This window comes from Euwallacea fornicatus, unplaced genomic scaffold (genome assembly GCF_040115645.1).
Source record: "Euwallacea fornicatus isolate EFF26 unplaced genomic scaffold, ASM4011564v1 scaffold_97, whole genome shotgun sequence".
Lineage (NCBI taxonomy): Eukaryota > Metazoa > Arthropoda > Insecta > Coleoptera > Curculionidae > Euwallacea > Euwallacea fornicatus.
The window spans coordinates 22033-35133 of record NW_027096065.1 but is presented as its reverse complement, the minus strand read 5'-3'; the positions used below and the strand labels follow the sequence as shown (position 1 = coordinate 35133).

The 13101-nt window shown below is 35.7% G+C and overlaps 1 protein-coding gene across 1 annotated transcript; it reads right to left on the bottom strand.

The window, feature by feature from the left end:
* Positions 1 to 8300: 8300 nt before the first annotated feature.
* On the bottom strand, positions 8301 to 11987 carry LOC136350070 (uncharacterized). The gene has a single exon (XM_066301595.1). The coding sequence runs from the start codon at positions 11880 to 11882 to the stop codon at positions 8301 to 8303; it is 3582 nt and encodes a 1193-aa protein (XP_066157692.1). The 5' UTR covers positions 11883 to 11987.
* Positions 11988 to 13101: the final 1114 nt, after the last annotated feature.

The window sequence follows — 13101 nt, the reverse complement described above, 5'->3', positions numbered from 1 at the left end:
TGTACACAAACACACTTCGTTCGTGACTTTTCAAGCTTTGAACCTCCGTAACTTCGGCAAATGAGCTTCAAATACCTTCAAAATTTTACCATAGAATCACCTCGACGAGCTCTTGAACAAGACAAATAAGGCTTCATTGTATCTTGGTGAGTTTTCTAGAAAACGAGTGATTTATGTGCACAAACACACTTCGTTCGTGACTTTTCAAGCTTTGAACCTCCGTAACTTCGGCAAAGGAGCTCCAACTACCTTCAAAATTTGAACACAGAATCACCTCGACGAGTTCTTTAACATGACAAATGAGGCTTCATTGTATCTTGGTGAGTTTTCTAGAAAACGAGTAATTTATGTGCTCAAACACACATCTTTCGTGACTTTTCAAGTTTTTAACCTACGTAACTTCGGCAAATGAGCTCCAACTACTTTCAAAATTTGACCACAGAATCACCTCGACGAGCTCTTTAACATGACAAATAAGGCTTCATTTTATCTTGGTGAGTTTTCCAGAAAACGAGTAATTTATGTGCAAAAACATACTTCTTTCGTGACTTTTCAAGTTTTGAACCTCCGTAACTTCGGCAAAGGAGCTCCAACTACCTTCAAAATTTGACCACAGAATCACCTCGACGAGCTCTTTAACATGACAAATAAGGCTTCATTGTATCTTGGTGAGTTTTCCAGAAAACGAGTAATTTATGTGCTCAAACACACATCTTTCGTGACTTTTCAAGATTTGAACGTCCGTAACTTCGGCAAATGTGCTTCAAATTCCGTCAAAAATTGATCATAGTATCACCTCGTTGAGCTCTTCATCATGGCTCAGAAGGCTTCATTGCATCTTGGTGAGTTTTCCAGAAAACGAGTAATTTATGTGCACAAACATACTTCTTTCGTGACTTTTCAAGTTTTGAACCTCCATAACTTCGGCAAATGAGCTCCAACTACCTTCAAAATTTGACCATAGAATCACCTCGACAAGTAATTTAACACGACTAATAAGGCTTCATTGTATCTTGGTGAGTTTTCTAGAAAACGAGCAATTTATGTGCTCAAACACACATCTTTCGTGACTTTTCAAGTTTTGAACCTACGTAACTTCGGCAAATGAGCTCCAACTACCTTCCAAATTTGACCACAGAATCACCTCGACGAGCTCTTTAACATGACTCGGAAGGCTTCATTGTATCTTGGTGAGTTTTTTAGAAAACGAGTAATTTATGTGCACAAACACACATCTTTCGTGACTTTTCAAGCTTTGAACCTCCGTAACTTCATCAAATGAGCTTCAAATGGCTTCAAAATTTTACCAAAGAATCACCTCGACGAGCTCTTGAACAAGACAAATAAGGCTTCATTGTATCTTGGTGAGTTTTCTAGAAAACGAGTGATTTATGTGCACAAACACACTTCGTTCGTGACTTTTCAAGTTTTGAACCTACGTAACTTCGGCAAATGAGCTCCAACTACCTTCAAAATTTGAACACAGAATCACCTCGACGAGTTCTTTAACATGACAAATGAGGCTTCATTGTATCTTGGTGAGTTTTCTAGAAAACGAGTAATTTATGTGCACAAACACACTTCGTTCGTGACTTTTCAAGTTTTGAACCTACGTAACTTCGGCAAATGAGCTCCAACTACCTTCAAAATTTGAACACAGAATCACCTCGACGAGTTCTTTAACATGACAAATGAGGCTTCATTGTATCTTGGTGAGTTTTCTAGAAAACGAGTAATTTATGTGCTCAAACACACATCTTTCGTGACTTTTCAAGTTTTGAACCTACGTAACTTCGGCAAATGAGCTCCAACTACCTTCACAATTTGACCACAGAATCACCTCGACGAGCTCTTTGACACGACTAAGAAGGCTTCATTGTATCTTGGTGAGTTTTCTAGAAAACGAGTGATTTATGTACACAAACACACTTCGTTCGTGACTTTTCAAGCTTTGAACCTCCGTAACTTCGGCAAATGAGCTTCAAATACCTTCAAAATTTTACCATAGAATCACCTCGACGAGCTCTTGAACAAGACAAATAAGGCTTCATTGTATCTTGGTGAGTTTTCTAGAAAACGAGTGATTTATGTGCACAAACACACTTCGTTCGTGACTTTTCAAGCTTTGAACCTCCGTAACTTCGGCAAAGGAGCTCCAACTACCTTCAAAATTTGAACACAGAATCACCTCGACGAGTTCTTTAACATGACAAATGAGGCTTCATTGTATCTTGGTGAGTTTTCTAGAAAACGAGTAATTTATGTGCTCAAACACACATCTTTCGTGACTTTTCAAGTTTTTAACCTACGTAACTTCGGCAAATGAGCTCCAACTACTTTCAAAATTTGACCACAGAATCACCTCGACGAGCTCTTTAACATGACAAATAAGGCTTCATTTTATCTTGGTGAGTTTTCCAGAAAACGAGTAATTTATGTGCAAAAACATACTTCTTTCGTGACTTTTCAAGTTTTGAACCTCCGTAACTTCGGCAAAGGAGCTCCAACTACCTTCAAAATTTGACCACAGAATCACCTCGACGAGCTCTTTAACATGACAAATAAGGCTTCATTGTATCTTGGTGAGTTTTCCAGAAAACGAGTAATTTATGTGCTCAAACACACATCTTTCGTGACTTTTCAAGATTTGAACGTCCGTAACTTCGGCAAATGTGCTTCAAATTCCGTCAAAAATTGATCATAGTATCACCTCGTTGAGCTCTTCATCATGGCTCAGAAGGCTTCATTGCATCTTGGTGAGTTTTCCAGAAAACGAGTAATTTATGTGCACAAACATACTTCTTTCGTGACTTTTCAAGTTTTGAACCTCCATAACTTCGGCAAATGAGCTCCAACTACCTTCAAAATTTGACCATAGAATCACCTCGACAAGTAATTTAACACGACTAATAAGGCTTCATTGTATCTTGGTGAGTTTTCTAGAAAACGAGCAATTTATGTGCTCAAACACACATCTTTCGTGACTTTTCAAGTTTTGAACCTACGTAACTTCGGCAAATGAGCTCCAACTACCTTCCAAATTTGACCACAGAATCACCTCGACGAGCTCTTTAACATGACTCGGAAGGCTTCATTGTATCTTGGTGAGTTTTTTAGAAAACGAGTAATTTATGTGCACAAACACACATCTTTCGTGACTTTTCAAGCTTTGAACCTCCGTAACTTCGGCAAATGAGCTTCAAATCGCTTCAAAATTTTACCAAAGAATCACCTCGACGAGCTCTTGAACAAGACAAATAAGGCTTCATTGTATCTTGGTGAGTTTTCTAGAAAACGAGTGATTTATGTGCACAAACACACTTCGTTCGTGACTTTTCAAGTTTTGAACCTACGTAACTTCGGCAAATGAGCTCCAACTACCTTCAAAATTTGAACACAGAATCACCTCGACGAGTTCTTTAACATGACAAATGAGGCTTCATTGTATCTTGGTGAGTTTTCTAGAAAACGAGTAATTTATGTGCACAAACACACTTCGTTCGTGACTTTTCAAGTTTTGAACCTACGTAACTTCGGCAAATGAGCTCCAACTACCTTCAAAATTTGAACACAGAATCACCTCGACGAGTTCTTTAACATGACAAATGAGGCTTCATTGTATCTTGGTGAGTTTTCTAGAAAACGAGTAATTTATGTGCTCAAACACACATCTTTCGTGACTTTTCAAGTTTTGAACCTACGTAACTTCGGCAAATGAGCTCCAACTACTTTCAAAATTTGACCACAGAATCACCTCGACGAGCTCGTTAACATGACAAATAAGGCTTCATTTTATCTTGGTGAGTTTTCCAGAAAACGAGTAATTTATGTGCACAAACACACTTCTTTCGTGACTTTTCAAGCTTTGAACCTCCGTAACTTCTGCAAATGAGCTTCAAATACCTTCAAAATTTGACCACAGAATCACCTCGAAGAGCTCTTTAACATGACAAATAAGGCTTCATTGTATCTTGGTGAGTTTTCTAGAAAACGAGTAATTTATGTGCACAAACACACTTCGTTCGTGACTTTTCAAGTTTTGAACCTACGTAACTTCGGCAAATGAGCTCCAACTACTTTCAAAATTTGACCACAGAATCACCTCGACGAGCTCTTTAACATGACAAATAAGGCTTCATTGTATCTTGGTGAGTTTTCCAGAAAACGAGTAATTTATGTGCTCAAACACACATCTTTCGTGACTTTTCAAGTTTTGAACCTACGTAACTTCGGCAAATGAGCTCCAACTACCTTCAAAATTTGACCACAGAATCACCTCGACGAGCTCTTTGACACGACTAAGAAGGCTTCATTGTATCTTGGTGAGTTTTCTAGAAAACGAGTGATTTATGTACACAAACACTCTTCGTTCGTGACTTTTCAAGCTTTGAACCTCCGTAACTTCGGCAAATGAGCTTCAAATACCTTCAAAATTTTACCATAGAATCACCTCGACGAGCTCTTGAACAAGACAAATAAGGCTTCATTGTATCTTGGTGAGTTTTCTAGAAAACGAGTGATTTATGTGCACAAACACACTTCGTTCGTGACTTTTCAAGCTTTGAACCTCCGTAACTTCGGCAAAGGAGCTCCAACTACCTTCAAAATTTGAACACAGAATCACCTCGACGAGTTCTTTAACATGACAAATGAGGCTTCATTGTATCTTGGTGAGTTTTCTAGAAAACGAGTAATTTATGTGCTCAAACACACATCTTTCGTGACTTTTCAAGTTTTTAACCTACGTAACTTCGGCAAATGAGCTCCAACTACTTTCAAAATTTGACCACAGAATCACCTCGACGAGCTCTTTAACATGACTCGGAAGGCTTCATTGTATCTTGGTGAGTTTTTTAGAAAACGAGTAATTTATGTGCACAAACACACATCTTTCGTGACTTTTCAAGCTTTGAACCTCCGTAACTTCGGCAAATGAGCTTCAAATCGCTTCAAAATTTTACCAAAGAATCACCTCGACGAGCTCTTGAACAAGACAAATAAGGCTTCATTGTATCTTGGTGAGTTTTCTAGAAAACGAGTGATTTATGTGCACAAACACACTTCGATCGTGACTTTTCAAGTTTTGAACCTACGTAACTTCGGCAAATGAGCTCCAACTACCTTCAAAATTTGAACACAGAATCACCTCGACGAGTTCTTTAACATGACAAATGAGGCTTCATTGTATCTTGGTGAGTTTTCTAGAAAACGAGTAATTTATGTGCACAAACACACTTCGTTCGTGACTTTTCAAGTTTTGAACCTACGTAACTTCGGCAAATGAGCTCCAACTACCTTCAAAATTTGAACACAGAATCACCTCGACGAGTTCTTTAACATGACAAATGAGGCTTCATTGTATCTTGGTGAGTTTTCTAGAAAACGAGTAATTTATGTGCTCAAACACACATCTTTCGTGACTTTTCAAGTTTTGAACCTACGTAACTTCGGCAAATGAGCTCCAACTACCTTCAAAATTTGAACACAGAATCACCTCGACGAGTTCTTTAACATGACAAATGAGGCTTCATTGTATCTTGGTGAGTTTTCCAGAAAACGAGTAATTTATGTGCACAAACATACTTCTTTCGTGACTTTTCAAGTTTTGAACCTCCATAACTTCGGCAAATGAGCTCCAACTACCTTCAAAATTTGACCATAGAATCACCTCGACAAGTAATTTAACACGACTAATAAGGCTTCATTGTATCTTGGTGAGTTTTCTAGAAAACGAGCAATTTATGTGCTCAAACACACATCTTTCGTGACTTTTCAAGTTTTGAACCTACGTAACTTCGGCAAATGAGCTCCAACTACCTTCCAAATTTGACCACAGAATCACCTCGACGAGCTCTTTAACATGACTCGGAAGGCTTCATTGTATCTTGGTGAGTTTTTTAGAAAACGAGTAATTTATGTGCACAAACACACATCTTTCGTGACTTTTCAAGCTTTGAACCTCCGTAACTTCGGCAAATGAGCTTCAAATCGCTTCAAAATTTTACCAAAGAATCACCTCGACGAGCTCTTGAACAAGACAAATAAGGCTTCATTGTATCTTGGTGAGTTTTCTAGAAAACGAGTGATTTATGTGCACAAACACACTTCGTTCGTGACTTTTCAAGTTTTGAACCTACGTAACTTCGGCAAATGAGCTCCAACTACCTTCAAAATTTGAACACAGAATCACCTCGACGAGTTCTTTAACATGACAAATGAGGCTTCATTGTATCTTGGTGAGTTTTCTAGAAAACGAGTAATTTATGTGCACAAACACACTTCTTTCGTGACTTTTCAAGCTTTGGACCTCCGTAACTTCGGCAAATGTGCTTCAAATTGCTTAAAAAATTGATCATAGAATCACCTCGTTGAGCTCTTCATCATGACTCATAAGGCTTCATTGTGTCTTGGTGAGTTTTCCAGAAAACGAGTAATTTATGTGCAAAAACATACTTCTTTCGTGACTTTTCAAGTTTTGAACCTCCGTAACTTCGGCAAAGGAGCTCCAACTACCTTCAAAATTTGACCACAGAATCACCTCGACGAGCTCTTTAACATGACAAATAAGGCTTCATTGTATCTTGGTGAGTTTTCCAGAAAACGAGTAATTTATGTGCTCAAACACACATCTTTCGTGACTTTTCAAGATTTGAACGTCCGTAACTTCGGCAAATGTGCTTCAAATTCCGTCAAAAATTGATCATAGAATCACCTCGTTGAGCTCTTCATCATGGCTCAGAAGGCTTCATTGCATCTTGGTGAGTTTTCCAGAAAACGAGTAATTTATGTGCACAAACATACTTCTTTCGTGACTTTTCAAGTTTTGAACCTCCATAACTTCGGCAAATGAGCTCCAACTACCTTCAAAATTTGACCATAGAATCACCTCGACAAGTAATTTAACACGACTAATAAGGCTTCATTGTATCTTGGTGAGTTTTTTAGAAAACGAGTAATTTATGTGCACAAACACACATCTTTCGTGACTTTTCAAGCTTTGAACCTCCGTAACTTCGGCAAATGAGCTTCAAATCGCTTCAAAATTTTACCAAAGAATCACCTCGACGAGCTCTTGAACAAGACAAATAAGGCTTCATTGTATCTTGGTGAGTTTTCTAGAAAACGAGTGATTTATGTGCACAAACACACTTCGTTCGTGACTTTTCAAGTTTTGAACCTACGTAACTTCGGCAAATGAGCTCCAACTACCTTCAAAATTTGAACACAGAATCACCTCGACGAGTTCTTTAACATGACAAATGAGGCTTCATTGTATCTTGGTGAGTTTTCTAGAAAACGAGTAATTTATGTGCACAAACACACTTCGTTCGTGACTTTTCAAGTTTTGAACCTACGTAAGTAGTTGAGCTAGGGGGGTTACAGATCAAATGTGCCGTTTTCGCACATCCGCTAACGTTATTTTTGCTCCGTTAACGTTATATTTGTCGTTCCGTTAAATTAACGTATGGGGAAAATGGGGGAGTTTTCGCGCCGTTAACGTTATTTTAGTGGTTTATTGATTTAGCGGTGTATTGCGAAAACTGTATTTGTCGTTACGACAAAATTAACATGGAGTCTTATGGGAAAAACTTTGTCGTTACGCTAAAGTTGACGTTAAACGTATCTCCATCTCTCTCCTGTAACGTTATTTTTGTCGTTCCGTTATTTATTTCTTGAAAGGTGCACTGCGAAAACTAGTGGTTGTTTTTATAGAGTTTTCGCACCGTTAACGTTATTTTAGTGATTTATTGATTTAGTGGTGCATTACGAAAACTGTATTTGTCGTTACGACAAAATTAACATGGAGTCTTATGGGAAAAACTTTGTCGTTACGTTAAAGTTGACGTTAAGCGTATCTCCATCTCTCTCGTGTAACGTTATTTTTGTCGTTCCGTTATTTCATTCTTTAAAGGTACATTGCGAAAACTGTTGGTTGTTTTTAGAGTTTTCGCACCGTGAACGTTATTTGTGTTATTAGGTGATTAGGTGGTGAATTGCGGAAACTGTGTTTGTCGTTACGACAAAATTAACATGGAGTCTTATGGCAAAAGGTATGTCGTTACGTCAAGGAAGTTACGTTACCATCTCTCCCTGTGGAGTGGGCGTGTCGGTACAGGTCCGGGTTGAGCGCCTTGAGACAGGTCCGTACTTGGGGAACTTCTGTAGAGTGACTGGAGCGTGGAGTGGGTGCTCAAGGTAAGTAAACGAAAAAATGCTCTCTTAATTTTTATTAGCACATAATACAAACATAACATTAATATAATCTAGAAATTTTGCAATATATATAAGTGAACTTTAAACTAAGGCTGTCCGTGACGTATGTTACTGAGGCTATAGTGTCCGTAAGGTAGAGTATCAAAGCTGTTTGATAAAATTTGTCGTTTGTCATCATAAGGATTTAAAGCAATTTTATTTTGTTCAACGCTATAAATTTCATGATTATAGGAACGAATAGACCGTTGGGTTACCGAAGTGATTTTAAAATTTTTTAAGCATTCGACGTAATCGTTAAAAGTTAATTTGTTACGGACAATAGTATGTTTCACTCCTTTCGCTTTTTTGGTAACCTTTCCATCTTGAATTTTAAAACTGTACATTTTTGACCTGAGTCCAACAAAATGAGAAATAATTTTTCCATTAGCTTCATCCTTCATTAGTCCTAAGACTTTTTTATTTGTCGGAGGGATATTGTATGGATTGTTGGTAGGATAATCGGAAGTATCAAATTTCGTTAGATCTCTCTTTATGATTTCTTCATAAACGTCATTACAACAGAGTTCGTAAATAAAACTGTCGGTGTCCATGTACATGAGCTTGCACCGATCAACTCCCATTTTCGGTAGCATGTACTCATAATGAAAATCGTACATGTATATTTTAGACAAGTCTAAAATTGCCATGCCTATGTACAGTGGTTTATTGAAACAGATTGAAGACTTTTTCAGTTCAATAATAACAAGGTTTTCATCTAGAATTAATCTGCTATGAAACCTAGGACTAGAAATAAAATTTTTTGCACCATTACGTCCTTCCCAAGATTTAACAATTTTAACTACGCGGTGCTTTCGAATATTTTCCATCGTTTTCCCAAACACCGCGTTATTAAACAGCTTGAATAAATTTTTTTCAAAAGTTGATTGAGCTTGTGTTCGAAACCCGTTATTTAATTCAATATAAGATTTTAACCATGGTGACTGGTTAAACTTTAAAATTTTGTGAATTTTTGTCGGAACTAATCCATGTTTTAACATTTGCTTTAAATTCCTATAATGAACAATATAATTTTGTTTATGAAACAGAGTGGTCATTAATTTGGGTAATTTCGATTGTGGCGGTTTAAGATGTTCAGGTGCGAAAGGAAAGTCCTTATGCGTGTCATGTAACTTATTTGGGTACTGTAAATCTACCTGCAAAATATACCCTACGGGGGAATCGTCAGGAATAGTTAATACGTCAAAATTGGTATCTTCTATCCATTCGAAGCCTCCGTAAGGTAAAGGTTCACACATTGCCTTTCCGTACAAATTGTTCACATCTAGGTAAAGAAGGTATTTAGACGGTTTTACAGGATCATAGTCAAACATGTACTTGTTGTTTGCTTCTGAATATCTACTGCTACACACAGAAACGCCACCACGAATACCTTTTTCAATAAACATTATTTGATCGATATCGTGTAATAACTCCAACTTGCATTTAGTGTACTTTAACATACAGTCCCAAGTATATCCGGGCATGGTAAAATACCATGAAGGATCGAGATTATGAGTTGAAATACAATTTAATCTGAAATGTTCAAAAATATCAGCTAAAAGTATAACATCAGTTTTTAAATACAAATCTGAATATTCTCCCAAAGTCTGAATATTAAAAGAATCCCATACCTTCGATGCATGACTATATTTTTCGTCGTCAATATGCGAATCTTCTAGTTTATTATAGAAATATTCCTTGGATGGTAAAGTTTTTTCATCAAGTTTATCAATACTATCAATATAATCGTAGCAAAACACACCTTTACACGTTAAGAGTTTAAATTTTTCTTCCGTCACATCTAAAAATTGACTTTTTAAAAGTTTTAAATTTTCGGGTTGCATCGATTTTGCAAGTTCATCGAGAGAAGCCCCCAAAAATCTATACGAATCAATATAGCGAAATTTAATGTCATTTTCTGTTACATGATGGGTGAATGAAATATATTTTTCTTTGTTAATAGGTAGTACACTTAAACATCCTTTTTTACATAAAAGTTTGATTAAAAAATGAGAATCGTATCCGGAAAGATTCTGGAAAATTATCGGCACCACAAACTGCTTACGAAAATTTAAATTGCATACTGAATGAGCAAATCCTCTGAAAATACCCGTGAAATGATCATGATCTCGAACAATTTCATCTTTAGGGGAAAACGGTTTTTCACAAATGTGACACCTTTTAGCCATTGATAAATCAAGTTGGATGTTCATTGGAGTGTTTTTCTTTGTTTCATTATAAATAAATTTCGACAGTTCAATCATTTCATTAACAAACCATTCAACACAGTTAGTACCTCGAAACATTTTGAACTGAGATAAAGAGTCATTATATGCACATTTGATGAAATATCCTACACTAAAAGGAATGTGTCTTTGATATTTACCTAAATCATTCGAGAAAGAAACGTTTTCCAATTGACTTTCGAAATCAGCATAAATAACAAATGGGGCTTTTTGTTGATAAACATGATTTTTAAACTCTATAAAGTCGTATTTGGGAAACGAAATATGACAGTCATTCAACTTAGTGCACAATACTTCATGTGTTAATAATTTTTGATGGTTGGAAAAATAATTTAAACATCTATCACAAATAAATTTACGTTGTTTATGTTTGTTTAACTGACTGGATAATAATCGTGATAAATCTTTAATCCAGCAATAGTGATAGATAATATTGGTATCTTCTTCTTCTACTACTGCATCTGTGGGAACCGGATTATAGTCATTTAATTTAGGATAATATTTGTTCTGAATTAAAAGCAAATTAATATGTTTGTTTAGTTTTTGAGGTGTTAATCTGACTGGAACTACTGCATAGAATGTTGTCGGTACCGTTGACATTTCTAAAGCGTAAACATTTACCGATATATCGTTTAATTTTTCAAATTTATATATTTTGTTTAAAGGCATAGGCATTTCTAAATTTGTGGTATTTAAAACAGTGCTGTAATGTGGATATGAAGTAATACGATTATTGTTATTTATAACAGGATAAATAGCACTAACAATCGACCAATAGAAACAGGCTTGATCGTCATTTTGAATATTAATGCAAGCCCGTTTCTTTGAAATTTCTTTAGGTAATTTGATAAAAGTTGAACCGCTACCCATTTCAAATTTATTAATATTAATTTCTAAATAATCGATTTTTTGTAAAGCAAAGCCTGAATCACGTTCCTGAAATTCTGACAGTTGGTTTAATACTTGATCTTGGATATTTTCGCGAAACCAGCCAAGTAAATTCGTTCCCACATCAATGATTGCATAGTTTGTATTAAAATAGAAAATGTTAATTATTTCCTTATCCCCAGATTTTTTAATAAACTCCCCACAAAATGTGGAAGCTACCTTAATAACTGGATTTTGTTTTAAAAACTCTTTTATCTTCGTTTCAAATAAAAGAGAAGAATCGTTTAAGAATTGATTTATATCCTTATGCGTCAAATTAATAATAACATTCGATGTTACATTTTGATTGAAACATGAAACCACGTTTTCCCACGAAATCCTACTTTCAACATTACTTGTTTCTCGATTTAATCCCTCTATATTTTCTAGTTTTAGTCGAAGTAGTTTTTTAATTACATTTAATTGATGTAAATTTGTCTGCAATTTGCGGTGCATACGATATGGTAAACCACCTTTACCGATTAAATTATTACAAAGGATAATCAATTTTTGCACTCGGTTCAACCAAACAGTTAGGTTTCTCTTACATAATTTATTAATTTGGTGTCTAATTTTTTTAAAACCTGTAATAACATCTAAGGATTTTTTCAACAAGTTATCCGGATCCATGATACAATACCCTTTCTGTTGCTGCTGCTGCTGCTGCTGCTACTAATTCTTCAAGCCAAACAGATTTCGAATAAAATCAGCGGATTCGGATGTCCTATGTCTTTTGTTCCCCTAAAGACAAGGGCGTATTTTCCTTCGACAAAGTTATGCAGCTGCGGTTCAAACGTCTCAGTCACTCTTCGAGGGAGGAATACCACAGTGGTTTCCAAGTGTAATAAAATGTTTTTACCGTATTTGGTATTCGAAAGTGTAGCTTTATAGATCAAATATTTTTCATTAATTGTTAAATCTTGTAGTTTAACCAGTGCTTTATCATTCTTTACAAGACACACTTGGTTTAGTTTTTCCAAATCCATTCTGTTTTAAAATTTAAAGACTTTAGTCATTTACAGTTAAAAAAACTTTCACTTACGTTAAACACTGCAAAATCAAACACCGTAAAAACTTTCAAGTTTGACTGTCTGCAACAATCTCCTTTACTTCCACTCACATTAACCACTGTAAATTCAAACACTATGAACCTTTAAGTTTGACTATCTGCAATAATCTACTTTGCGATATTCCTAGATGGAATTATTTATACCTCTGCGGATGCAATCTTCCTTTAAATTAAAAGTATTGATATATTTCATCGGAAAAAATAAAGTGGTTTCATGTTGCAAATATAAATCATTTTCATGGGATTATGTAAATTAGTCTTTAATGCTAGGAAATATAGAACTTACATTCTATTAAATCATTCCCGGATAGAAGTACTGACACCTGTATATGGACTAATTGCATCATTCTCCGATTGTATTTTTATTTACACCTCTTTGCAAATGCTGTCTTCCTTTAAATAGAAAGTATTGGTATATTTCATGTTACAAATATAAATCATTTTCATGGGATTATGTCAATTAGTCTTTAATGAAAGGAAATATAAATCTTACATTCTATTGAATCATTTTGAACTGGAAATATTAATTTTTATAGTTAATTTTAATATCCCCGCTAATCGAAACTTAAACGTAACAACGTAAAGTCTGCAAACAATATGGACACA

Coding starts and splice junctions, on each gene's coding strand:
- LOC136350070 (XM_066301595.1), bottom strand. CDS start 11,882: ATGCACCGCAAATTGCAGACAAATTTACATCAATTAAATGTAATTAAA.